We start from the raw sequence: 25,900 nt of genomic DNA on the forward strand, positions 1-25,900 counted from the left end.
GATTAGCCGGCTAAATATCTAAATAGGTTTAGATATACAAACATATTTCTTCCTTGGTGACTTTGTATCCCCAGGGAATTAAAATATGACATAATACATGTAAGGATCCTTTGTTTTGTGTAATTTTATGAATGGAGATGCAGAACGAATTTTGGTGTTCTGCCAGTATTGAGAAGCAGTTCTTGTAAATATGACTTACATTTAGTATTTACAAAATGATTTGGTTTAGGTACAATCTTTGTAGCTGTCTTCTGTTTCAGTCCTATGTATTGTGACCTGTGGATTCCATGTGTGTTTAAATGTGGTTTTTGCCGTTACTGCAACTTCTGTTGTGAATAGCGTTGGCGCAATTTATGAAACAAAATGCCTAAAAGCGCTGTATTGTGTGTCCTGAATGTTTCAACACTTTCTGATTCTGTTTGAAATGAGCTCATGTGTGTATTAAGAGTTTCGTGATGTTTTTCAGTTTGTTGAGTGAAATGTTGGATTAATTAATATTAGGTCGAAAATTACATGAACATGCGGCAGTTTACCATGCTACATGCTAAAATCGCTATATGTTGCTATTTAATTTATACATTAAGCAAAACGCATATGTGCAAAATGTTAAAGGATTGAAATTAGATAAAGTTAAAATTCACATTTACTAGGAATATGAAAGACCTCAAAAATGAATTGTGTGTTTTATAGAAAAACGAATTTATAACATTTTTTTGTACCTACATGCATTAGTATATGCACGCATACAAAACTGCCGTTACACGCTTAAAAAGGATAAAATTAGGAAAAACATTCAATGGATATAAATAAGGCCCCAAAAAGAAAAAAAAAAGAAATTGTCTATTTTTGCAAAAATAAATAAACAGCATTTTTTCCTTAAGTTGCACTGTATTAGATGTTTACAGGCAAGCCTTTCAGCTACAGTACATTTGATAGGAATGTTCATCCAGCCAGCACTTTTTCAGTTAAGCATGGGTGGAACTTTGCATAACCGTCCTTTTAAAAGAATGTGGCGCAGAAATATGACGCAGGAAAATGTCATGTTTAAAGTTAGGTTTTTGTGCTTCTGCGCATAAATGAACTCATCTAAAATTATAGGCAAGGGATGCAACTTACCTTTATATGTGGAATTCTCATAAAAAGATAGTTGGTTTCTTTGAAAGAAAAATTATTAATTATGAAAAATTATCTAAAAAAAAAAATAAGTGCTTTTTAATATCGTTTTTTGATATTTATAAAGCTTAGTACTCATGCTATGACCCCCTAGCATTAAAATTTGATTTAAGTTATGTGTTACTGAATAATTAGGTAATTTGCATGTTGGTTTTCGCTTGGCGCAGGCGTAAAACACTTTTTTTCTAGGATTTACATGAGAGATGCCCAATGTTCAACCTCTGTAATGTGTAAAGGACATTCTGAGGATGATTAATATGTAAAGCAATCATAGGATATTAACTTTTAAGTTCCCTAAATTCCAAAGTCGAAAATAGTAAATTAGACTATTTAAAGAGGCATTCTTGCCATTAGAGTAACTTTTACAGTGTCTTAGGCTTTAGTAAATACATACATTTAGGTATCATACAAGTTTGCCAGTTATTCTTATTTTGGGTTGCTATGCTGCCTCAGTGAGCCAATATGACTGGTGCACGGGTTTTGTTTAATATCAGGATTGAAGGTTCTAGCTTTGGCAGGGCCTACTTGGGCATTCATGTTTAGGATTGATGAAATGAGTATAATTGCATAGGGTGGTAACAAGCAGTTGTTTTAAGCTGGTATGTTGTGTAGTTGTGCTCAGCAAATTCTTCACAGTGAATGGTTTAATAATATAAGCATAAACGAATTTTAGCCACTAAAAGAAGTCATTTATAAAAATGTGTTTTTCATTAGGGTTGATTATAGGAGGGTTAAAAAGAGTTGGACAGTTTTTGCCTTTGTCAGCTCGAGAGACGAATAGGAGGGTGGTCAAGGAACGCAAGGAGTATGTCAGGCAGAGTTTGACCTAAAGGTCAGTGAGGTGGGGGTTTAGGAGTAAGTGAAAACAGATGTTCTGCTGAGGGCCTCTCTGGCCTCAGGGCCTGCTGGCGCAGGGGACGTAGAGTGTCTGTGAATGTGTTTCGCTGTTGGGAAGTTGGAATTTAGTATGTTTATGGAAGATGGTATTTGTGTATGTTATGTGCAGTCAGCAGTATGTTGAACAGAGATGGGTTTTTATTATGACTTCTTTGCACGGAAATGTTTGTGTGTTTTTTTCCCATGATTTAGCATTTTCCCCTTTATGAATGGTTCCTGCTGGTGTGTGTCAGAAGCGACACTGTAAGTTTTATTTGACAGTTCAATCTCCAGTGCTGGTGATCTCCTGTCAAAGGGTGGGAGTAAGTGAAAGTGTAATTTTGTGATTAAATGAAAGTATAATTTTGGTGCAATTTTTTGATTCTAAACCTGACAAATTAAGCAGGCCTGCATTTCTGGGTTTTGGGCTGCATGAATACATGCGTCACTGCTTCTTTACATGCGCTATTGTAATTTGTCCATGCCTTTTTGTGCTTGCTATACTGCATGTATATTTGATGGCTGGTATATGTTGGTTGTGTTTTATGTTGCTACTTAAGAAATTATTACAAGTTTGCCTGTATTGTAAGGAGGCATGTATGACGATATGTGTCACTTTTACAATAATTAGGTAAAATTTGTGTTGATACTAAATTTCACAGACATGATGTTTGCATGCTGTGGACACGAATAGACAACACCTCACCAGTGTATGTCAAAATTTGGCCATAATAATATTGAAGTAAAATAAAAGAGATATACAGGAGTCATGATATTGCCCTCTCCCTCATGGACCAGGTAATTCTAAATTTATGTATCCTTGATTGGACCTAAGGATGAAATTATAGATTTGTGGCTCTTGTCAAAGGTGACCTAAACTTTTCATTTTTTTCCCTGCAGAAGGAACTGGACCATTAATTGACATTACCGTATATGGTGTAAGGGCTTAGTTATTGGGGATTTTAGTTCTGTCCTAGTTCCATTTCCTTTTTTCCATATTCCTTTCACCAGTCAGCCCATTTATTATTATGGGTGTATTGTTTATGTGCACACTTCTAGATTGAAGTGATGTATCAGGGACCCCCATGTTATGTAAAATGTTTTTTCAGACTGACCGTCGGGGTAGTGACAGGCTGGTTAACTGACCCAATATTATAGTAAGACACGTTTTTCATCTCAATAGGAGATATCTTAAGTTCACCTTTTTGAACATGGCACTTTTAAAGGGACTTTTCTTCATGTCCTTGATAATCTGTATTATGTCATTTCTCTATTTGAGATGTTCTAGATAATGGATTTAGGAACACCTAGGCTTAATCATTGAGGAAAATATGTATTTGCACCATTACACAAAGCCCCCATATGTAAAACATCCATTTAGATAGAATTTTCGTGTAGTTATTTACCCTTAGGTGATGAAGGATATGCTCTCACACGGAAACCTAATTGAAAAGCCTAGAGACCCCGTTTTGCCTACCGCCTTTATGTTTGAATTGCTTTTTGAAAATGACAGTGCATTCTAGACCAAAATTGTCCCATGGCGTGTGGCCACTCCCTTGCAGATTGCAGGCCACCTGCTTGCAGTCCCCTTGTTAAAACCCATGAACTGTTGTTGTGCTTGATTTGAAGGAAACTAACAGTTGTGTCACATTTCCTATATCACTAGGTTCTGCGGGATCTTCCAGAGTCAAAGGAAGAGTGATAACCTGCAGACCTGTGATCGAGACTAAGCACACTCTCCATCAGTGACAGATGAAAGACAGACTTCTTGGCTCTACAATTCCTGCAACCAGAAAGTAGTGTGACAGCAATCATCAGCGTGACAGCGATCATCAGTGTGCCCCCAATGGTACCTCCCAAGCAAGCCATTTGTTTCATCAGAAGGCGTTGTAAAAAGAAAAGAAAAGAGGAGCTGGTTTCAAAGATGCGAAGGATCCCTGTTGTTGATGGCAGGGCTGTCATCCAGCTTGTTCAGTTTGTTCAACTGTCATGTGCTTGAACCTCTGACAGCGCGCGGTCCCCTGATCCCCTTGGCCTGAGTTTTTGGCCCCCCCACACACCTCTTTTCCTTTGCTCCAGCGGAAAGGCAGTGCACCTGAGGATAAAAAGGCACTACATTCCGGTGCCCATAAGAGAGCAGCTTGAGCGTCCTCTGACACTAAATGATGAGTGTTAGAGTCTGAAAGTGCTGCTGATCTTGCTGGGTTGTTTCTCAGTAGTGCTTGGATCTGCACGAAATGCTTTGTGCCTTTGATCAATGAAGGGCACATCATTTGCAGTGTCTGCCACAAAGAAGAGACACTGGTGCACTGCCTCGAGACATTGAGACTTTGTGAATGAGCTATGAGTGTTTGCCAGGAGGGCACTCCAACGGGTACTGAGTAACATCATTTTCATGAAGAGCCTGAATGGAGGCCCAACGCGAAGAAGACACTGGAAGCGGATTTGATGGACAATAGAAGCCTGCCAGCAGAGGCTTTGACGGACTCCGGGTATTTTCTGTGAGCTTGTATAGAATTGGAGTTTGGAAACTAATTTTTGCAGCTTTGCTAACATTGTTTTAAAGTACTATCCTCTTTAGTAGAAGCAGAATAGCGTCCATTTTCTGTGAAAGAGTATTCCCTTTTCACCTCAGAGCATTAATGAGAGTCACCACTGTTTCACTTGAACATATAATGAATTACAGAAATGCATAGGAAGACCTAAAATGTACTAGATAATTTTAGGAATTACTTTTTGCTTAGGGTTGTAGAAAATTATGATTCATTTGTAATAGCGGTCACTACTTTGTCTGTATGTTCTTAATGACGTGTTTTCTAGTGTGTTTTAAACAGGCATTGTCTTTTATGGGTGGGATTGTTTTTGCTGCCCAATTCACATCTGCACCCACCTCCCAAACCTATGTCTTTTTCTACTTCTACCTTTTGCATCTTTCCAGATTTTACCCGAACACGGATAGTTAGGAGATCAGAGTTTACTGATAATTCCTTTTGTACAGTTTCTGCATCAACACCAGTTAGTAGTTGAACATCACTGATTGTTCGGCGTGTGGTCCTGTACCACATACTACAGACAGAGGCATTCCCTATTTTGGTCCAGCCATATATGGCCTTTGTGCTACTACGTGTGTAGGGAGACCTGTCCCGAGAGAGTCGCTAGGTAATAGGATTATGCTTCAGTAACATCTTGAGGATTTTTATAAAATATAGATCTGGACTCAGACTAGCGTGAGTATAGGTTATTGCCTATGTAAGGGCAAAAGGGGCGTCATTGGTACTGAAAATTCTGGACTCATGTAATAAACTTTGTCATAGCATGACGATTTTTATATCAAAAGACCGAGAATGGCCAGTACACTATGTACAAGCATTTTCGTTATATTCCAATAACGATTTCACCTCGAAATTGTCATTTTCGTTTTGAACCATTGGCTTCCATTTTGTGTACAGCAGCCATTTTGTATGTTGCCCTTTACATAGGCTATAATACAGCTAAATTCGATTCCAAAAGGCCACGTACTCCGGACCTTGGGTGACTTTTCTCTGACCTGAGCAGGGTGGGAAACCATTGCGGCAGGCCGAACCTGTTTGGTCGGTTCCTCTCCCAGTGGCCGAGCAAGATAGCATCAAGGCCCAACATGCCATAAACCTTCTCATCGCATACCCACCCTGCCTATCTTACTTCCATCTGTCCCTCTTCCTGCCTCCACGAGCTATTTACGCCATGGGCTGTGACCTTACTGTTTTGGGTTATCCGGCCTTGTCAGCTAAAGAATGTATTCATTATGTGGACGTTGTTTATGGCCTGGACTTATCTTGAAAGTGGGTTTTTGCATCTGTGTGCACGTTCTGGGAATGTACTTCAAATATGTGCCTAGGGCATAATATTTGGTATAAAGGGTCTGTGCTCAGACCATTGAGCGGGCTATCTCATTCAGTCGCTTTTAGGCGTGGCTGGGCGACGTAGCCTCACAGTTGTATGTAATAAAGATGTCTTTTTCATATTCCAGATTTTCTGTCAATTCCTTGCTGCTTTTAAATGCAAAACTATTGGATAGATCCCTGAGAAGGAGTTTGAGGATTTTCTAGAACCACAGTGCATTCATGGTAATAGAGCGCATTTTCGCTGTTTGCGCCAGGCCCACCTTTTTAAAGGTATGCGTAGTGTGTAGAGCAGCGGTTTATAACCCAGGGGCCTCGGATGCCACAGGGTCCACATCATCTACTCAGGAGTCTGAGACTGATTTGCAAAATAAATAAGATTAGCAGATTAACAAAGTGCATGTGCATAAATAAGCAAAATTGAAAATGTGAAGTTATTTGCAATTGGGAGTTAAAAGTTACGTTGGTATCTTCAGCTTGATTTGTACAAGCAGTGCAAGTACGGCAAATAGAATCTAGAGCTTGCATTGGGAGCAACAAAAACAAAGTGACATGCTAGAATCTAGTGTGTTGCTTCGTCTTCTGCAAATAAAGACACATTTTGAAAAGCTCCAACCTTCCCATTAAATTAAAATTTCGACTATGGTATTGTTTTGCTTGTGAATCAAACAACATCTTTCATAACTTGTGTATTTGACGTATACTTGTTTCTTTATTGATTCTGTATTTTTGACTATTATTTTGAGATTAAAATCATTGATATTTCTTAGGACAGGGTCCTCAGCTTCCAGTAGTCATGCAGAAGACAAAACGTTGACAACCTCTGGTCTAGAGCCGCAGGCCAGAAGGGAGAACAGGCAGTTTTACATTTGACAATGCATAGTTCACCAAACAAATTAATCTGGAGAAAAAGGCAGAGACCCCAACACCTAATGGAATTCTTAATGCCCATTAACTAATGGTCAAGGTAGTTTATCTGTGTTAAACCTGGCTCTTTGTTATTATCAGTCAACTGCTGAGCACACACAGGAGGGACATGTTTTGGACTCCTATGGAGAATCTTGCTTTTGGAAGGACAGTCACCTCTCAATGCTTACATTTTGAAAGACCTTGTTTTTGGGTAGAGAGAACAATCAGGGCAGAATAAGTTCTGGTAAAAAAAAAGCATAGAATAAATTGCAGCCTTCATGAAACACTTACCTGAGGCTATCGGAGAAAGCTTCCACTCCATGTTTGGAAATGCTGTATCCGCCTCCAAATAAGGACAGCCTTCCTAATACACTGGCCACGTTGACGATCCTCCCACGGGCCTTCCTCACCAGGGGGATTAGGGCCAGAGTCACATCAATCATCCCAATCAGGTTCACCTTCATTACAGACATGAAGTCGTCCAGAGTCAGCCACTCGTTGAGCCCGAAAGGATATCCAACCCCGGCATTGTTCACCAGGCCCCAGAGCCCTCGAAAAAGGAGATTGATAAAGATGAATTAAGAATAGCTTGTAGGATTTACAGGTGTCTGTGGCTAGGAGTGAGAGTCTGCCAGATCAAGCCATGGAATTACCTTGTGTATATGAGCTACATGAAAGAGGGTTTCGAATGCAACGCCCCACCCTACAATCCTAATACCATTCTAAGAGTCACCTCAGGCCCATGTCATTCTTTTTAGTGAGGTCAGGGCCATGCAATACCTCTGTCTGCCACCTCCTGCCTCTACGAGACTTATCTAGATTCTTTCACTGCATGCAGTCAGTGAAGTGGGTGCCATAAAATGGCACCATGAGCTATGAATTGTACTGGTATTATGTTGCCACCTGCTGATCACTGATTGCAACAAGGAGAAGGCCAAAATGGGCAGACTCGCTTCTTGCCATTAGGGAAAAAAACTATTTTGAGCTACCTCAAAATATGGAACAAAATACTCATGTGGAACGTGTGAAATAGAAGGAATGTATTCATGCAAGTCCTTCTTTAAGGAAAAGCCGTACTCTACGGACCAGAAACTGCCATGAGTAGCTGTCAAAGGCACAAAGATATCTTCAAAATTACAACAGAGGTTCCCTGAAGACTAATACTCGGAGAAGGAGGCAGGGAATAAAGCAAAAACAAGAACAAAACCTCTCACTAGTATTAAATTAGATCTAGGTAATATATCCTACATAAATTCAAATAATAACATGAGGAAACTTCACAAATTATGTCAACATATAAAATATATACAACACAGCACAACAAAAGTGAAGCGCTGACACGCGTTTCGGAAAAGGAATCTTGTCCTAACTTCCTTCGTCAGGGCGCATTAGATCAATATTTTCATATATAATAATCTTTTTCTTTTTCTTTTGTTGTGCTGTGTTGTATATATTTTATATGTTGATATAATTTGTGAAGTTTCCTTATTGTGTTAAACTGTTTCTTCTGTTATTTGGCCCATGTGTTGAGAGCCTGTGAGGTTGGTAAGACAGTGTGTTTGGATGAATTGTGTGGTTGTTCTGATTGGGCCTTTTGTGTGATGTTTTTCTTGGGGGTTTTTGTATATAGTATAAATATATGTGTATAGAATGTACATACAAAATTGGTACAACGAATATAATACATTGTAATTCTTATGTTCTTACTTATCAGAAAACTATTTGAATACAAAAGAAAATATGTTTTTTCAATAACTTCTGTTTTGGGACAATGTTATTATTTGAATTTATGTAGGATATATTACCTAGATCTAATTTAATACTAGTGAGAGGTTTTGTTCTTGTTTTTGCTTTAACGGCACAAAGATAACCAGAGATCATATGGTCCAAGGCAGTTAAGAACAAATACTGGCAGATCCCGACCTTCGAATCGGCAGAGTTTCTTCGAAGGAACCTTCAGTCATCTAAGTGAAAGTCTTACACTACTTCAGTAAGAAGGGACATGAAATGTTGTATGTTTGTGTAACTTGGATTCTGGAGTACAGTGCCTTCACTTTCACATTAAACAGGTTTTGAGGCACCTGTGGAAACCAGGAAAAATACGTCAAACAACACGGCAGGATTATAAAGAAAATATGACCAGGTTCTGATAGAATGTGGTCAATATTCCAGCTAAAATGTTAATCAGATTCCGAGAAAAATGTGGATCACATTCCTTGGAAACTGCGCACAAAATGCAACCAAATTGTGGACTCAATTCCAACTAAATTCTGAACCAGATTGCAACTAAATTCTGTCCTGATTCTAAGGAAAACGATGACCAAATATGGACTAGATTCCAAACAAAACACAGTTCACATAGGGATAAGATACAGAGTACAATGTTATCTGGACTTAGAGTGAAACGTGTACCGATTTCCAAGTAAACCATGGCCGGATTCCAGGTAATATGAAGAGTGAATTCCAAATAAAAACCCAAACAACTACATAACCAATTTTCTAGCCACACACAGCTGGCATACTGACACAAGTCTCAATGACAGGATTGGCAGATATTCTAACCAATCACATATTGAATGACCTTTTAGTGTCACTCACTTGTCAACCATTGAGGTTGAAGGGAGGGTCAGACATACTCTTCAGTCAATCCTTGATCTTCATCAGTCAAAGTACATATGATTTCCTCCTCCAAAGCATTATTGCATCTTCCGTGGTATATGCACGGAGAGCAATCAATCAACCTGTGGTGCTCAAGTGTTCTGAACAATCACATTGGATTTTATGGAGTGATTTCTGTTGGCCTTTTTTTCCAAACCCTTTCCATCAGGAAGAAAAATGCCTTACCCAAGGGTGGCAACTCATACTCCCAAAAGGCAAAGACGTGTAAATACTCATTTACATTCAGTCACTCTTACTGCAGTAGTCATAGTGACTCGACTACACTCATGTTCACACTTGTCCCTTTTTAATAGATTTCTGTTACTAGGCTACATTTCGATTTTGTCGATTATTGCATTGTGATTATAGAAGAACACCTATTTAACCTCGTACAACTATAGGCACACGTTTAAGATTCCGTGTCTATGATTTTTGTCAAAGACTTTAATAAAGGTTGTTAAAAAGAGTGCTCTGCACTTTGCACATGCTTTCACCGCTTCAAGCGATGTTCTCACGTTCAAATTTCATAGGCAAGCTCTTCCTGTGAAGCGACTGAGGGGGGGGTTCAAGGAGCTAGTGATGGAGCTACAGTGACGTTGGGGTATTGATGCCAATGTTAAAACCAATATCTGGCAATAATTGATACCTGATCACTATTTTTGTATTCTAGATAAATGCCAACTCTGGCAATGATAGAGAAACCTACGCTGTTCTCACCTCTGTCTCCCACTTTCTCCTTCACCCACTGTGCCATGGTGGCCACGCTCTCTCTGTTGGTGACATCCAAGATGACCGTCTGCAGCCTCTGGGAGGTGGCCTCTTTTAGCTGCTCCGCCCCCTTCTGCGTCAGGCACGCGGCAAGCACGCGTAGTCCACGCTGGTCCAGCTGTCGTGCCACCTTGTTTCCAAAGCCGGAGTCACAGCCGGTGATCAGGACATACTTATCTGGGAGATTTGGGACCGTCTGCCTCTCTCTGTACCAGCGGAAGACAAAGTACAGGCCCAGCAGGGCCGCCAGGTACAGCCACATCACGGAGTCTTGCACTGGGGCTGTAGGCAATTGAGAAGGGAAGGAGGAGTGAATGACTGCAGCAGTTTAGGAACCCCAATACACATCGAAAAGTACCAGCTATAACTCAGAACAATTACAAGCTTACCTGCAATACATCATAATACACATGAGATAGAATAAAGTGTGTATAAATCTATGTGGCGTGATGTGTGTCAGAATTCTGCCCCAGAAGCGTACGTTTTATTAATATGTATGCAGGATTCTACTGATCTTAAAAGCAGTCCATAGTTCAAGTGTATACTCAGACCAGTCCATATCCACTTTAAAAGTATGGGGCGCCATTGTGTAAACAGTATCATACAAACTTTAATTACTATTAAGTTCTTATACAGTAATTAGTCGAGCTGCCACCTTCTCACAATTTAAATGACTAACTGTTGCAATGTTCCTAATAACAGGACCCTCACTTTGCAGAAGAAACTGCACTGTCTTCCAGTGAAGGGTCAAATTGAATTTCCTATACAAAACACTCCATTGTAGGAAACGCTACAGGGAGATGATCTCCCCCAGGAGAACATTATGTTGCTAGGAGATTTGAATTGCCTTTTATGCCCTAATACGGGTCAGTGTTTAGGAGATACACCCATATGTAGGGAAATTGAAGGCCTTCACATGGAGCATTCCTCAGATGGTCGTGAACTAAATGCAATCTTAGATACCTTTGAGCTAACATTTACAATTGATAAGTTACTTAAACACCCAAACTGCATTCAGCCACCATCTTATAAGGGGAGAGGTTGTGCAACAACTATTGATTTTATTTTTCGTTCTCCATTCTTAGAATGCTGCATATTTGTTTTATACATTTTATGTAGCCCTTTTAGTGACCAGAACACGCTGGTATTGTCACTTGTGATGCAGGGTATTAAGGTAGCGCCAGATGGTAGGAACAAGGGTACACTAGCAGCTACAGATCAGGGGAGGCGCATACGTTGGTCACTGGTGGATATTAATGTTTTTATTCACACACTTTTTAAATTGCGGCAACAGGAGATAATAAAGTGTTTAGACATGTCATCTTCAGAAGAAGAAATAGTTAGCTCATTTATTGTTATTGCTCAGTCGGTTGCAAGTTTGTTAACCGTCCCAGGAGCTTCTAATTGTTCAGTTATGCCGAGATGGTTTGACAGTGAGTGTTCCAAGGCGTACAGGAACCTCAAACGGGCCCTGAAACAGTCTCCTCACAATAGACCTTTGGTGGCCAGTTGTCGGCGGAATTATAAAAGGGCCACCAAGGAATGGAGAGAAAGTTACAAAAACAAGCTTGGGAGGAGTTGCTACAAGCTAGCGATTTAAAAGATAGCCCTCTTTGTAGTGTAGTTCCTATATTCCCAATAGGCTCTGCGCATTGGAATAACATAAACGATAGTTTAGACGTAGGACTGAGGTCGACTAGGTCTCTATTGAATATGTAAGACTTAATTAGGTATGCCAGCTAGCTCAGAGGTCACTAGAATCTTTCTCGAGTGAACAGGAAGGAGTTAACTTTCCTGAATAGACAAGAAGGGATTAGTTTCTGACAACCGCATAAACATGACAACTTTGCTCCTCCCAGAATAAGGAGTATATCTCCAGAGTTGTGGAAAACAATAGACAGCTATTTCACTCAGTCAATCGTGCATGCTTAGTTTCACCAGGAGTGCAGAGAAATAGAGAGACGGGCGTTTTCAATAAAAGTTGTTATTTATTGAGCAGTCCTCTTTCTCGTGCAAGAGAAGTGAATTGCCACAATTGCAATACTTGTCATAGAGTAAAGTGCGTACAGTAAAAGGAGTATTATGAAATAATACTGTAAAAGCATGGTACAGTTTCTAAGCCATACCGTGTTTAAAATAGATAAAATATATACATACATAAAATCATTGACTAAACGTACTCAACTGGTGCTTCTAAGATACGCCTACCCCGGTGTACCTAACCTAAGCCTAGTACGTGGGAAGGAGTAAGTGAGCTGCAGTTTAAGTTAAGTTAGCTTTTGCCAAGAATCTGAATCAAGAATTCTCTAAGGATCTAATCAGCTCCGTACCTTGGTTATAGAATGAAGGAGGTCTTGTATCTCGTTCTCAGGACTCGATCTCCCAGAAACCCACAAGGGTGACTGAAAACACTGGAGCTGGATTTCTCGGCAGGAGAAAAGACAGCGTCTCTCTCAGTGCGTCAATGGGAGGGTCGGCTTTCTTCGGCTCTCGTTACAGCTGGGCTTCGGGTAAGTAGATAGCCTATCTAATCCAAACCAGCGTGTGTTTGCTTAAGGCAAACGCTGGTATATTTATACCTGGAAGGTGCCGAGTTTGACGTAAGGTTGGACATAAGACGTCACTAAGAACTTACAGTTCTTTCAGGACTCCAGGAGTTCTTGGACAAATCAAAACAAAAGCAGGGGGAACTTCCCGGGCTGCTGGAGGCTTGGTTTGTTTAAAGAACGCGTTGTACTTTCTAGGAGTCTATGGGAGTAGCCTTGCCGTATTTGGACTGCATTGGCTATGACTAAATATGGATATGATTCTTATGCCTTTATAAGGATATGATTTGTTATAACCACATAAGGGCATGAATCGGGAATATTTAAATAGGGTCCTAGATACGTTCACAACACCCATTCCACGTATTAATGTCCATCATTACTAAATACTTAAGCAATAGTAAACATATAACGATGCATGTGTTTTCCAACCCACCCCAAAATACATAACTTGCATTTAAAATGGTATATGGTATATACACGAAAAATGAGTATTTGTACTGTACGTTTTTCAAGCAGTGGTATCATTCAGATAATGCATACATAAATACTGGCTGAATGAGTTGCGAAAATTACATTTATGAAATGGCTCTTAATACAGAAGAGAAGGTCGAGACCATTTCATCACATATTTATACAAGACTGTACATGTGCTAGAGGCTGAATCAAAATATTGTCTCTAGAGTTTCAAAAATAGAAATCATGTTCTCTAAGAATAGTTCTACTTTAAGCAGAGTACCATGTGCCAAAAAAAAGGTAAATATTTTGGAAATGGAAACATTATTTTGCTTTCAGGGGAAAAAAATAGTTCCAATTGTTTTTATGTAGTGTTGTTTATCAAAAACTGAAGGCCGAATTCAGAGTTCAGGGAACGCTGTGTGCTCGTTGTTTTAAAAGTTATTCTCATTGTCAGGAGAGAACATCAAATCAGACAGGCTGGCGAAAAATTGGTCTACAACAGTAGGTGAGAGTTCGACTAAGTTCAAAAAAGCTGAAATAGTGCATATGTGAGAATCATTGCCATCATCGATGTCTGGATCAGCAATGCTCACAGAAGGTTGTACCTGTGTGCCGCTTTCATCTCGTACTTCACCGCCACCTAATCGTAATGGTGAAGTCTCAACGAAGGCTGTGATGCCAGATACCGGTCCCCGGAAGCTTGTCTCCTTCCCAGTATAAGAATTGGCTTGGTAGTTTGGTTTGCCCTGTTCCCATCATGCACTGGGACAGGAACAGACTAATTTGCATATAGCCAGGTTCTGAGCTGGGATGGTGCAATGAGCTAAAAAACAGGTGATGGATTAAAACCATGATCTCTTGACTTGGTAAGAGTATTCTGCATCATTCAGAAACTCTGTCCATCCCCACCCCCTTTTTCCAAAATCGAAGTCTCAACGAAGGCCGTCATCAGAATAGGTAGACGCAGGGGACAACACGTTGCATGAGCTGTTACCGAACCAAGCAAAGTATCGATATCCATAGGTACTGCTGATGGTAGTGTAAGACAGACGTCCAACACGCATTCTTCTCCGCATACCAGGCATCGTAGAATAGGTAAGATGCAATCTTGCCAGATTGGTCTGAATGAAAGAAACCAGGTAGTATTCAGATCTCTTAGCTTCGCCAAGCCGAGGACATTAGTAATCCTTTCTCGGTATCTCATCGCTAGGATCGTGTCTTCCATTGTTGCCTGGGTTTTGTCTGTGACTTGACTTGCCATATCGGAGCAGAAGGAACAAAAATAAAATTCCTGCTACGAGTCCCAAAGGAAGAGGCAGGCCGCCGAACAGAGTGCACGAAATTCGGGAAGATCTTCAGGACTGCTTCAAAGGGTGCTAATAGTCCCGAAAAAATTGTCTTAAATATATGTGCGATGCCACTGGTATCAGACATGTTTAAGATTTGACCTAACATTTCTACGAAATGTACGGGGCAATTTGTCGATAATAGTGTATGTATCTCTGACGCTGTCCTTGCAACTTGCAGATCATACGTCTCTTTGGACGAGGTTAAAGGCACAGTTGTCTGTAAAAGAATAGACTTCATTCTGCTTAAAGTATCAATTTGAATAGAAGAGATATTCAGAGAAGGCCATATTGCTGCCTCCATGTCTGGTTTGCTGTTTGGATACAATACTTGCATACAGCAAATGACCCTGGAAGTAACGCTCACAAGATAGCTATTCCTGGCACCATGCCACAACAACTGTGGTCACTTACTAGAACATAGCTGCCGTTGGAAAGCTGTCTGAAAAAAGGCTCTATCTGTGTTGCAGGGGTGCCGTGCAGATGACATGAAAGGTTATTTGATGAACCTACGCAGGCTCCATGCAAGTTAATACCTTGACACAGAAGTGTACCGCTTAGTGAATTTTTACAGTTGTTACCACTTAGAAATACCTCTTTTTTCCCTTCACTATAACATCTATGTGTGTGAGGTAATTTCCAGGTTGACTTGATGTATCCTTTACCCAACCTTTCATACAGGCCTGCTGGTATATATTTTGGCAATATTGAAACTGAAAAGTTGTTATCGGAATTGTGATTGTACCATGTATTATCCATTCAATGACAGGTCGTTCTGACATTGTCAATGGTAACTTTTTGAGTTTTTCAATGCTCAGTATCGTATAGTCTGCTCCTTTTTGTGCCAAACAGATTTGTTTATCTGTAAGGTTAAAGATAGAAAATAATGACGTTTTGTTGATTAGGCGCCATGGCACGTAGCCTGAACGCAGATTTTGTAACGTCCAGCCTAGCTGTACAATAGAACGTAATTGGGACTGGCCATGTTGCAACATTAGCATATCCTGTTCTATTATATCAATAGCAGATGATACAATGCTGTCCAGTGAATAAATTCTGGAGGACAGAGTCCATTGTCCACTACAGACAGTGATTTTTCCAAATTAATACGATCAATTTCTCGTATTTTTTCAGCAGTTTCAATTTGCATTACTTTCCAAGCCTCGTTGTAAGCTGCGTATATACCGTTGTATATGAAACGTTTTTGACGCTGTTTGCGAGGTCCCAATATGAAATCTCGCAAGTCAGCACCCTCTTTAAGTACAGTCAAGTGTTGCTTAATTTCCTGCAGTGTGGATCTCTGTAGCCATTCGAGGCATAGCTTTCCTACACTGTATGTTGTAACTATCCCTGGATATTGTCTCTGGGAATATCTTGGGTCTGGCCTGGTCTGTTTGAACCCCTGTGTTTTGTTCAGGAATCTATCTTGACTGTTATTAGTGTCTGTGGGCCAGATCAACCATTTTTTCCAATCAGGATTTGTTCTGTTTTGGTGTAAAATATGGGATACGTCTATCTCCACATCTGTAGTGCTATTACTATCAGGTATGGGTTTTGGAATAGACAGTTTGTTTAAGTCTTTTATCTTGGCTAAGCCAAGACAGGTTGTTTGTTGAATGATGTCATTCAGGAACATTATCTGTTCTGGGATCATGCAGGCTCTGAAAAATGATTCTATACCTTATACCTGCCAGTCTTTTGTACCCCAGATGGTTTTTGTCTCAATGTTGTTTTTCCAAAATTCAAAACCAAATGTAGACATTTTTTCATAAAATGTTTCAGAATAAATCAATTTAGTATTTGTCAACATGTTTTTCATTCCTGTCTTATTTAACATTTTGTAATAAAACGTTTCTGGATCAGTGTTGTTAAACCCTGAGAAGCATGGGAATTTCTCATAAAATGTTTTCGAGCTGCCTTTTGGCGGTGTTGGGCAATGTTCCCATTGATTATAAGTAAAAACATTTCTAGGATTCTCAGATTTATGCAAATAGTGATGACCATAATGATTATAACAATACATTTCTTCATAATTTGATGAGCCTTCTAAATAATCATGCTCTGTGAATTTTGCTGACATTTCTAAATGACATCATATTATTAATATTTTCAAAGTCCCAATCATCAGAGAAAGTACTCGGTGTCACAAAGTCACTTATTGAAACCTTGAACTGATGTGGATATTTCAAGAGTTCAACCGGGCCATAGATTTCGTAATCAGTAGCGTCCCATGCTACACCACCAGGTATAGGAATGGCTGTGATGTTCACTGATGATAGTTCTCTTTTTTCAATGTAAGAAGATCTGTGAGGCTTTAGGACCAAGTTGATGTTCTGACTTGCTGTGTCCATTGGACTATGTTTTCCATCAATAAATTTACCCAAACTTAAAATCAAGATGAGCCACAGAAGGAGGAAAAGTACACCTAACACAATCCATAATTCAATCCATGGTGAAATCAGATATGCTTGTTTGAGTTGATGAAAGAGTTCAGTCATTTTTTGTTTAAAAGTTTTTGTTGCTGGCGTTTCTTCATGTATACTTGGATCATCAGAAAAGTCATCGAAATTGATGAAGTAGCCAGATGCAGTTCTGTTAATTGTTGGAATTGCTTCCGGATTTTCATTTATCTTAGGATATGTATGTTCAGATGCTACATCATTGTAGACAGGTGTTTCTTGACGAACTGTTGCAATTTGGGTTTCAAGAGGCACAAGTTCCATGGCTTTGTTGCATAGTCCTTTTTTATTCACTGCAGGTTTATCAAATGTGATTAGTCTCTCAGTTTGAACCTCTTGGATTGTAGCAAGGTTTGGTCTTCTGCTACTTCTTGGGAGTCCACTGGGCCTACTACTTATTATTGACCACATGATTGTGGTTTTACCAGGTCGATTGATACAACTCTGTTCTCCTTTTTACCAGCAAGGGGCGGTAGTACTACTGATCTTGTTCCGCTGACAGCTAAGGCAGGTACTGCTTTTCTGTAAGAAGGCCCAAATTCCTTCTTTACCACGATATTTTCTCTGACCAGATCCCCAATCTTTGGAATCCAGACAGGTCTTGCTGGGGCAGGTGGTTTTTCTTCAGTGGCCGTTGGCTTTAGCTTTGTGTTACTTAGACTTCTTCTTGTCTCATTTAAGTCCTGTAAAACAGCCAAACGATCTTTGATATCAAAGGTTTTTTGTTTCACCACTGAAGTCTGACGATCTAGATCCTGAATTATCATTCTGGTACCAAACAAAAGTTCGTATGGAGTGATACCTCCTAGAGAATTTCTTGGCAGAGTATTAAGACTACGTTGTACACTTGTTAGATTTTTGACCCATCCGTCACCCGAACCTAATACCCTCGCTGTTATAGATTGCTTTATGTCACAGTTTTTTCTCTCCACTACCGCATTTCCCTCGGGATGGAATGGACTGGAGTACCACAATGCAATGCCCATGCTGGTCATGGCCTCCTTGTAAGCTCGAGAGCTAAACACAGGACCCTGGTCAGAATATAGCATGCCAATTGCGTATGTGCCGATAAAGACTCGCAAATCTTTTATAACAGTTCTGGCGTCAGCCGAGCGCTGGGGTCTCATCTAAATGAATCTCGTCTTAAGAATTATGGGATCGCCTTTTTCCATCTGGATTTTTGCGTATAGATAGCCTAATGCTTTCTAATAAAGGTATCTGGGCTGGTGTCTGGTCCGGTTCACAACTGCGATCTCTATTGCAGTCCTGACAATTTATTGCAAAGTTGTAAATTTGCACGTTCATCCCCGGCCACCAGTATTGTGATTGTAATTCTATTAGAGATTTCAAGATCTCTTGGTGCCTCAGACCTATTCCCATGTGTGCTTCTTGAACCAAGTAAGCTCTCCGGTTCGTGTTTGGAATTACTCTATCCCCCACTCCAGGGATTCGAGCAAACGGAATGGAGTTCGCATCAATTATGTATATATTTCCGAGTGGATAATTTAGAGGTAACGCCGCATAATTGCCTTCCATTGAGGCTTTTACTGCTAGTAGCGTTTCACCGTCTATATGTTTTTTAGAACGCTTTTTTGTAGCTACGGAAGCCGGTTTAACAGCTGCCGTTGTGGCTCTGTTAGCCAGTGAATTCCCTGCAACGTGAACGCCATCACGTTGATGACTCAGTGTATGTATCACGTGAGTCTTTTGTAGTTCTTTCTGCAAAAGAACTACTTGTTCCCAAAGTTTTTTATGCTTTATTGTGGCACCTGTCTCATCTTTGTAACCATTTTTTATCGAAGTCTGCATGTCATTATTGTAAGACTGGACGCAGTAATGCGAATCGCACACTAATAGTGTGGGGGAATTCGCGATCGGCATTTTCAAGCGCCATCTTTAAAGATCTTATTTCAGCTCGCTGAGCTGTACAGTTTTTTAGTGATTCGGTTTTGGTGACCATCGGTCTGAATTTACCTAAGCGCCAGCAACCTTTAACAATCGCGCATGCTGCATTGTAAACTTGTTTTTTCACAACGTAGTGTTGTGCAAATCTGTCCGTGTAGGTTACACAGGTGTATTGTTCGAGAGGCAGAATTTCGATTGACAGACGGTATTCATGTTCGTATTCCAGATCTTCTAGTTTTTTCATTTTTGGATCAAATGCGTGTTTCACGTCTGTTGCAGCAAGAGAATTTTCCCATTGTATCCATTTTGGATCTAAAGCTTTAGCATTCGGAATGCGTGGTCTTGTTACTGCCTCAAGGGCTGATATTGCTGTTAAAACAGATATGCTCTTGCCTTGGGCTAGGGCTCTTTCTTTTGCTACAGCAGTTTGAACCGCAGTTAGAATTTTTTCAGTAGAACTGAATTTCATTTCAGCTTGTGTGTACAAGTGTGATTTATAAGCTATTGGTACAGTTTCTCCCTCATTAGAGGTCAGGTATGTGAATCCGCATCTTCCTGGGATGACTCGGATTACAAGGTTGCGTTCGTTTGCGCGTGTTTGCAGTTTTGTTTTAGTTAACATGTCTGTTTGTAATGTTCGTAAAGTTTCTGTATGTTTCTGAGTCCAATTGATTGGTTTGAAATCAGGTTTTATTAATTCGTAGAGAGGTTTAACCCTCTCTTCATAGTTTAGAATGTATGTTCTTCCGAAATTCAGGCAACCTAGAATTGATTGTATGTTCTTCAGCGTTTTTGGAGCTTGGAGTACTGCGCACTTCTCTAAGAAGTTGTCTGCTAGGCTTTTGCCTTCACTTGATAATTCATATCCTGAAAAACAGGACAGTTAGGTGGGCAATTCGTGATTTTTTAAAGTTGAATTTGTACCCTTCAGCTGCGAACCCAAGTATAATGGTATTCACTCTTTTCAAGTGTGTCTCCAGGTCGTCGTCTGTAAGATAGATGTCATCGACATAAGATAATGCCTCATCATCATACATTTGTAGTAACTCTGTTACCCTTGCTGAGAATAATCCTGGGCTGTTCTTGAATCCCTGTGGGAGTCGACAGAATTGTTTTTGTGACCCCATTGTTGAGAAAGCGATCAAATACCTACTTTCAGGTGCAATGTTTTGACAAAAGAAACCATTTGAGATATCTAATGTTGTTTTATATTTTTTGCGCACGATGTTATTCATTAGTGCTGCACTGTGTGAGTTTTGTACTGCAAATGTTTTGCAGCATGAGTTTAGGTGTCTGTAGTCCAAAACTAGACGATATGAATCATCTGGCTTGGAGACAGGAAACAAAGGATTGTTCATTTGTGAGGTGCATGTTTCAATCACCCCCTGATATTCAAGTTGATCTAAGATCTCCCTGACTTGTTTTTTAGCTTCTTGCTTAACAGGATACTGCCTCTGTGCAGTTGGTTGATTTTTTAACTGGATTTTATGGTGAGGAGAATCCTCATACCATCCTACATGGTTTTTATATAATGCAGGGGCTTGGGCTACTGCCCATTTTCTTGCAAATGTGTATTTTTTATCAATTGGAATTTGATTTGAGAAGGCAGGCATAATCATTTCTTCGCCATGTGGGCACTCCCTGACAAACTCTGGTGGCCAGTCTTTTTCTGCTAGAAGGATATCATAGCCTTTCGAAAGGTTATCCCAAAAGAGATCCTTTATTTTCCTAGTTTTGTCCCCCTCTATACGTAATGTTATTTCATATAATTTATGGGGTATGCTAACTCTGGTGTCTGCAGTTTCCACTTGAATGTATTCATTTGTGTCCACTGTCTCCAGAAGATTCATCAGGATCTTGTGAGCTATGGTCACTTCTGCTGCGCTGTCTAGCATTGTCTGGGCGCATTCTCCGTTTTTCAGTTGTGACCTCAGAATCCTCGGCATGTTTTATTTTAATACTAGCTACCTTCTTCTTTGGAAATTGTAATGTTTTTTACTTTGATGAACAGGTTCCTTGTCTTTGGACTTGACGTGCTCTTCTTTGTGTTCTGACCGTCCTCTTCTTTCCGATTTCTGTGAGGAAGTCTGAAAATATCGAGAGGGACGTGTATCATTATCTTGATATCTGTCAGGTTTTCTTATTTTATCCCTATCTCTAAGGTTGTATCTTTTCTCAGAGGGCTCCCTGTGGGGAGACTTACCTCCTCGTTCCGGAGATCTATCTCTCCGTTGAGGAGACCTTCCTCTGGACTGAAACTGTTTTTCTCTGGGAGTAGTTTGTTTGTTACCCTCCCACTTCTTTTTTGTAGTATTGAGATTATTCTTGATAAATGTTTTTTCAGAATTTTCAGTTAGTTGGGGTTTTAGTGGTTTCCCACCCAAACTATCTCTACCTAATTCTTCATAGGATTTTTTTACGATTCTGGCAAGTTCAAAAGGTTGTTCTGCTATATCTGTTTCTTTCAATTTCTGGCAGCAGGTTGTACCGTCAATTGCCAATTGAACTAATTCTCTATATTCTTTTGTTAATTCTTTTAGTTTAACTAAAAGTTCTTTGCTTGACATTTTTCCAATGTCGGGATGTGGTGTGTAGCTGGCTAGAACCGGCCATGTGGCTCCTGGTCTACCTAGTGGACCGAGCCTGGTAATGTGATTTTGATGTTTTAGGGCGCCATTAAACCAGAGCAGGTGCTCTTGGTATGTTAGTGGAATTTCAACGTCCTCGAAAGGGGCATATTCCGTTGGAGGTTCCTCTATTTTGTAATAGTGGAAATCTTGTGTCACAGCGTGTGCTGCTGGAAAATGTATCCAGGAATAGAATACCTCTGTCTGCCGATATTCATGGGCCTCTACCACAAATATGACTGTACCACCTCTTGATGATAGTCCATTTTCTATAAGTTTAAGAGTTATAGTTCTTCTTACATTTACCGGAATGATTATAACATTCGGGTCTTCATTTTGGAGACTTGTTTCATCCGCTATAAGTTGAGCTGCTGTTCTAGCTCTCTCCCTTTCATCGTCACTTTCCACCATTTTACTGACAGAAATTTTTTGTTGTAGAGCAAGTTTCAAGGAAACAAAGATTAGGTGCACAATATTTTGGAACACTGTATCCTTCAACGTTGACTAAACCAAAAACGAATACATAGGAATCTCTTCCTATTAAGTTCTGGCGGATATTAACCTTTTACCCACTCCAGACGTCTATTGGAGTTTTTACGGGAAAAAAGGGGTCTGTGTGAAAAGCACGACTGAGTTACTCTAGTATCTAGCGTTAGATTATCGCCTTACCAAACGTTGGGCGCCATGTAGTGTAGTTCCTATATTCCCAATAGGCTCTGCGCATTGGAATAACATAAACGATAGTTTAGATGTAGGACTGAGGTCGACTAGGTCTCTATTGAATATGTTAGACTTAATTAGGTATGCCAGCTAGCTCAGAGGTCACTAGAAACTCTCGAGTGAACAGGAAGGAGTTAACTTTCCTGAATAGACAAGAAGGGATTAGTTTCTGACAACCGCATAAACATGACAACTTTGCTCCCCCCAGAATAAGAAGTATATCTCCAGAGTCGTGGAAAACAATAGACAGCTATTTCACTCAGTCAATCGTGCATGCTTAGTTTCACCAGGAGTGCAGAGAAATAGAGAGACGGGCGTTTTCAATAAAAGTTGTTATTTATTGAGCAGTCCTCTTTCTCGTGCAAGAGAAGTGAATTGCCACAATTGCAATACTTGTCATAAAGTAAAGTGCGTACAGTAAAAGGAGTATTATGAAATAATACTGTAAAAGCATGGTACAGTTTCTAAGCCATACCGTGTTTAAAATAGATAAAATATATACATACATAAAATCATTGACTAAGCGTACTCAACTGGTGCTTCTAAGATACGCCTACCCCGGTGTACCTAACCTAAGCCTAGTACGTGGGAAGGAGTAAGTGAGCTGCAGTTTTAGTTAAGTTAGTTTTTGCCAAGAATCTGAATCAAGAATTCTCTATGGATCTAATCAGCTCCGTACCTTGGTTATAGAATGAAGGAGGTCTTGTATCTCGTTCTCAGGACTCTATCTCCCAGAAACCCGCAAGGGTGACTGGAAACACTGGAGCTGGATTTCTCGGCAGGAGAAAAGACAGCGTCTCTCTCAGTGCGTCAATGGGAGGGTTGGCTTCCTTCGGCTCTCTTTACAGCTGGGCTTCGGGTAAGTAGATAGCTGATCTGCTCCAAACGACTGTGTGTTTGCTTAAGGCAAACGCTGGTATATTTATACCTGGAAGGTGCCGAGTTTGACGTAAGGTTGGACATAAGACTTCACTAAGAACTTACAGTTCTTTCAGGACTCCAGGAGTTCTTGGACTAATAAAAACAAAAGCAGGGGGAATTTCCCGGGCTGCTGGAGGCTTGGTTTGTTTAAAGAATGCGTTGTACTTTCTAGGAGTCTATGGGAGTAGCCTTGCCGTATTTGGACTGCATTGGCTATGACTAAATATGGATATGATTCTTATGCCTTTATAAGGATATGATTTGTTATAACCACATAAGGGCATGAATCGGGAATATTTAAATAGGGTCCTAGATACGTTCACATCATCTTTTCTGGAAGGTCCCTGTTTTTCCAAACCAGATATGCTGAACTTGTGTCATCATATTACTGCTGACCAATGGAAAGTTCACTTCCAGACTGTTTATAATTTTGGTCATGAAGATGGAGTAATTAACGACTCACAGCCTCTGATCTATGAGGTCCCTATTAATTTCCTTCTGGATGAGGTTATGTTAGGCACAGAGGGACTGTCTCGGAATAAGGCCCCAGGACCGGACCGGATCCCCTCAGACCTGTTCCTGAACAATATTGAGGTGTGGGCCCTAGTTCTGACAAGGGTATTAAATGCTCCAGTTTCGGCAGCTATGCCACCTTCATGGTCCACTGCCACTATTGTGCCAATTTATAAAAAGGAAGATAGGGATAATCCGTACTGTCATCGGCCCATCTCCCTTATTGACTCAACATTGAAGGTTCTAGGGAGGGTGCTATTAAATAGGCTTGCTGAGTGGGCAGATAATAATCACATCTTATAGGAGGTGCAATATGGCTTTTGGATAGGTAAATCTACAGTATACCAGTGTCCGAACCTTTATCTTTTAATCTCTAAATATACGATTGCCAAGGAGGGATCAATTTTTCTGGATTTCATGGAAATGACCGCAGCATTCGATCAAGTGAACAGAAACAAACTGTGGATGACACTGGGGGAGTTGGGAGTTGAGCCTGCAACCATAAATGTTTTAATGACCCGCTATACTGACACCACTGCTAAAGTTAGGTACACTATCAATCAATCAATCATAGCATTTGTAAAGCGCACTACTTACCCGTGAGGGTCTCAAGGCGCTGGGGGGGGGGGCTGCTACTGCTCCAAAAGCCAGGTCTTGAGGAGTCTTCTGAAGGTCAGCAGGTTTTTATTTATTTACTTTATGCGATTTTATATAGCGCAAACATTACCCGAAGGTGTCTTTACATAAGAACCAGTTGCGATACATAAGGACTCAGGATTACGTGCGTTGCATAAAAGATACAAAAAACAATTTGCAAATGTACAAGTTATAGTCACACAAGGAGGAGCACTCAAGGAAGGGATACGAATGGATATACTCTAATAGTCACATAGGAATGGTATATAGTACACAGGTCTACTGCATATACTAGTGATTAGAGCTATCTCTATATACATAGGGAAGGGATACGAATGGATATACTCTAAGAGTCACATAGGAATGGTAGGGAGTACAAAGGTCTACTGCATATACTGGTGATTAGAGTTATCTCTATATACATAGGGAAGGGATACGAATGGATATACTCTAAGAGTCACATAGGAATGGCAGATAGTACAAAGGTCTACTGCATAAACTAGTGATTAGAGTTATCTCTATATACATAGGGAAGGGATACAAATGGATATACTCTAAGAGTCACATAGGAATGGTAGGTAGTACAAAGGTCTACTGCATATACTTGTGATTAGAGTTATCTCTATATACATAGGGAAGGGATACAAATGGATATACTCTAAGAGTCACATAGGAATGGTAGAAAGTACAAAGGTCTACTGCATATTCTAGTGATTAGAGTTATCTCTATATACATAGGGAAGGGATACAAATGGATATACTCTAAGAGTCACATAGGAATGGTAGAAAGTACAAAGGTCTACTGCATATTCTAGTGATTAGAGTTATCTCTATATACATAGGGAAGGGATACAAATGGATATACTCTAAGAGTCACATAGGAATGGTAGAAAGTACAAAGGTCTACTGCATATACTAGTGATTAGAGTTATCTCTATATACAAAGTTATACAAATAGTATATTTTCTCAGGTCAAGACCCAAAAAACCAGGAGAGCAGAGTTCCATTAAGTGGGGTCGGAGGGGGACGCAGTAACAACACCAATCGGAGCGATTTACAAGAGTAACCACAGCAGTACAATAAGTTACACAAAATTACACATTACAAACCAGGGGGAAGGTAAATGAGAAAACTCGAGGATGGCAAAAACGAAGGCACTGGGTGAGGTAACAAAAAGCAGTGGGATGGTTGTAAGAGAGGCTGAAAGTAAGAGACAAGAACAATTTAAGGGGCCGGGGAAGGAAGAGGGGGGACAGAGAGAAAGGGGAAGGAAGGCGGAAAAGGACAGAAAAGCAAGAACGAGACAAAACTAGCAAGACAGCGAGGAGTGGTTCGGAGGCACATGAGAGACAACAGAAAGGTCGCCGGGACAGAGGAAGAGGTCAGAGATCGCCAAAATGGCGGATCAGGAGAAGGGCAGTAGAAGAAGAGAGCCATAAAAAGAAAATGGCGGGGAGCACCAAGGTCCAAGTCCGACATTCAAGGTAGAGGGTCACCACAGCC

General features: G+C 40.3%; 1 protein-coding gene across 3 annotated transcripts in view; it reads right to left on the reverse strand.

Annotated features, from left to right (window-relative positions):
• The window catches only part of LOC144830321 (retinol dehydrogenase 7-like), a 205,600-nt gene that overhangs the window by 132,167 nt on the left and 47,533 nt on the right, over window positions 1-25,900 (reverse strand). For all 3 annotated transcript variants that reach the window (XM_078688904.1, XM_078688905.1, XM_078688906.1), the window contains exons 2-3: window positions 10,215-10,547; window positions 7,131-7,389 (exon numbers count right to left, since the gene is read on the reverse strand). In XM_078688904.1, the coding sequence (XP_078545030.1) occupies window positions 7,131-7,389; window positions 10,215-10,527 (572 nt within the window). In that variant the 5' untranslated portion in view covers window positions 10,528-10,547. The remainder of the gene's footprint in view (window positions 1-7,130; window positions 7,390-10,214; window positions 10,548-25,900) is intronic.

Source organism: Lissotriton helveticus, chromosome 1_1, assembly GCF_964261635.1.
Source record: "Lissotriton helveticus chromosome 1_1, aLisHel1.1, whole genome shotgun sequence".
In the NCBI taxonomy this organism is placed as follows: domain Eukaryota; kingdom Metazoa; phylum Chordata; class Amphibia; order Caudata; family Salamandridae; genus Lissotriton; species Lissotriton helveticus.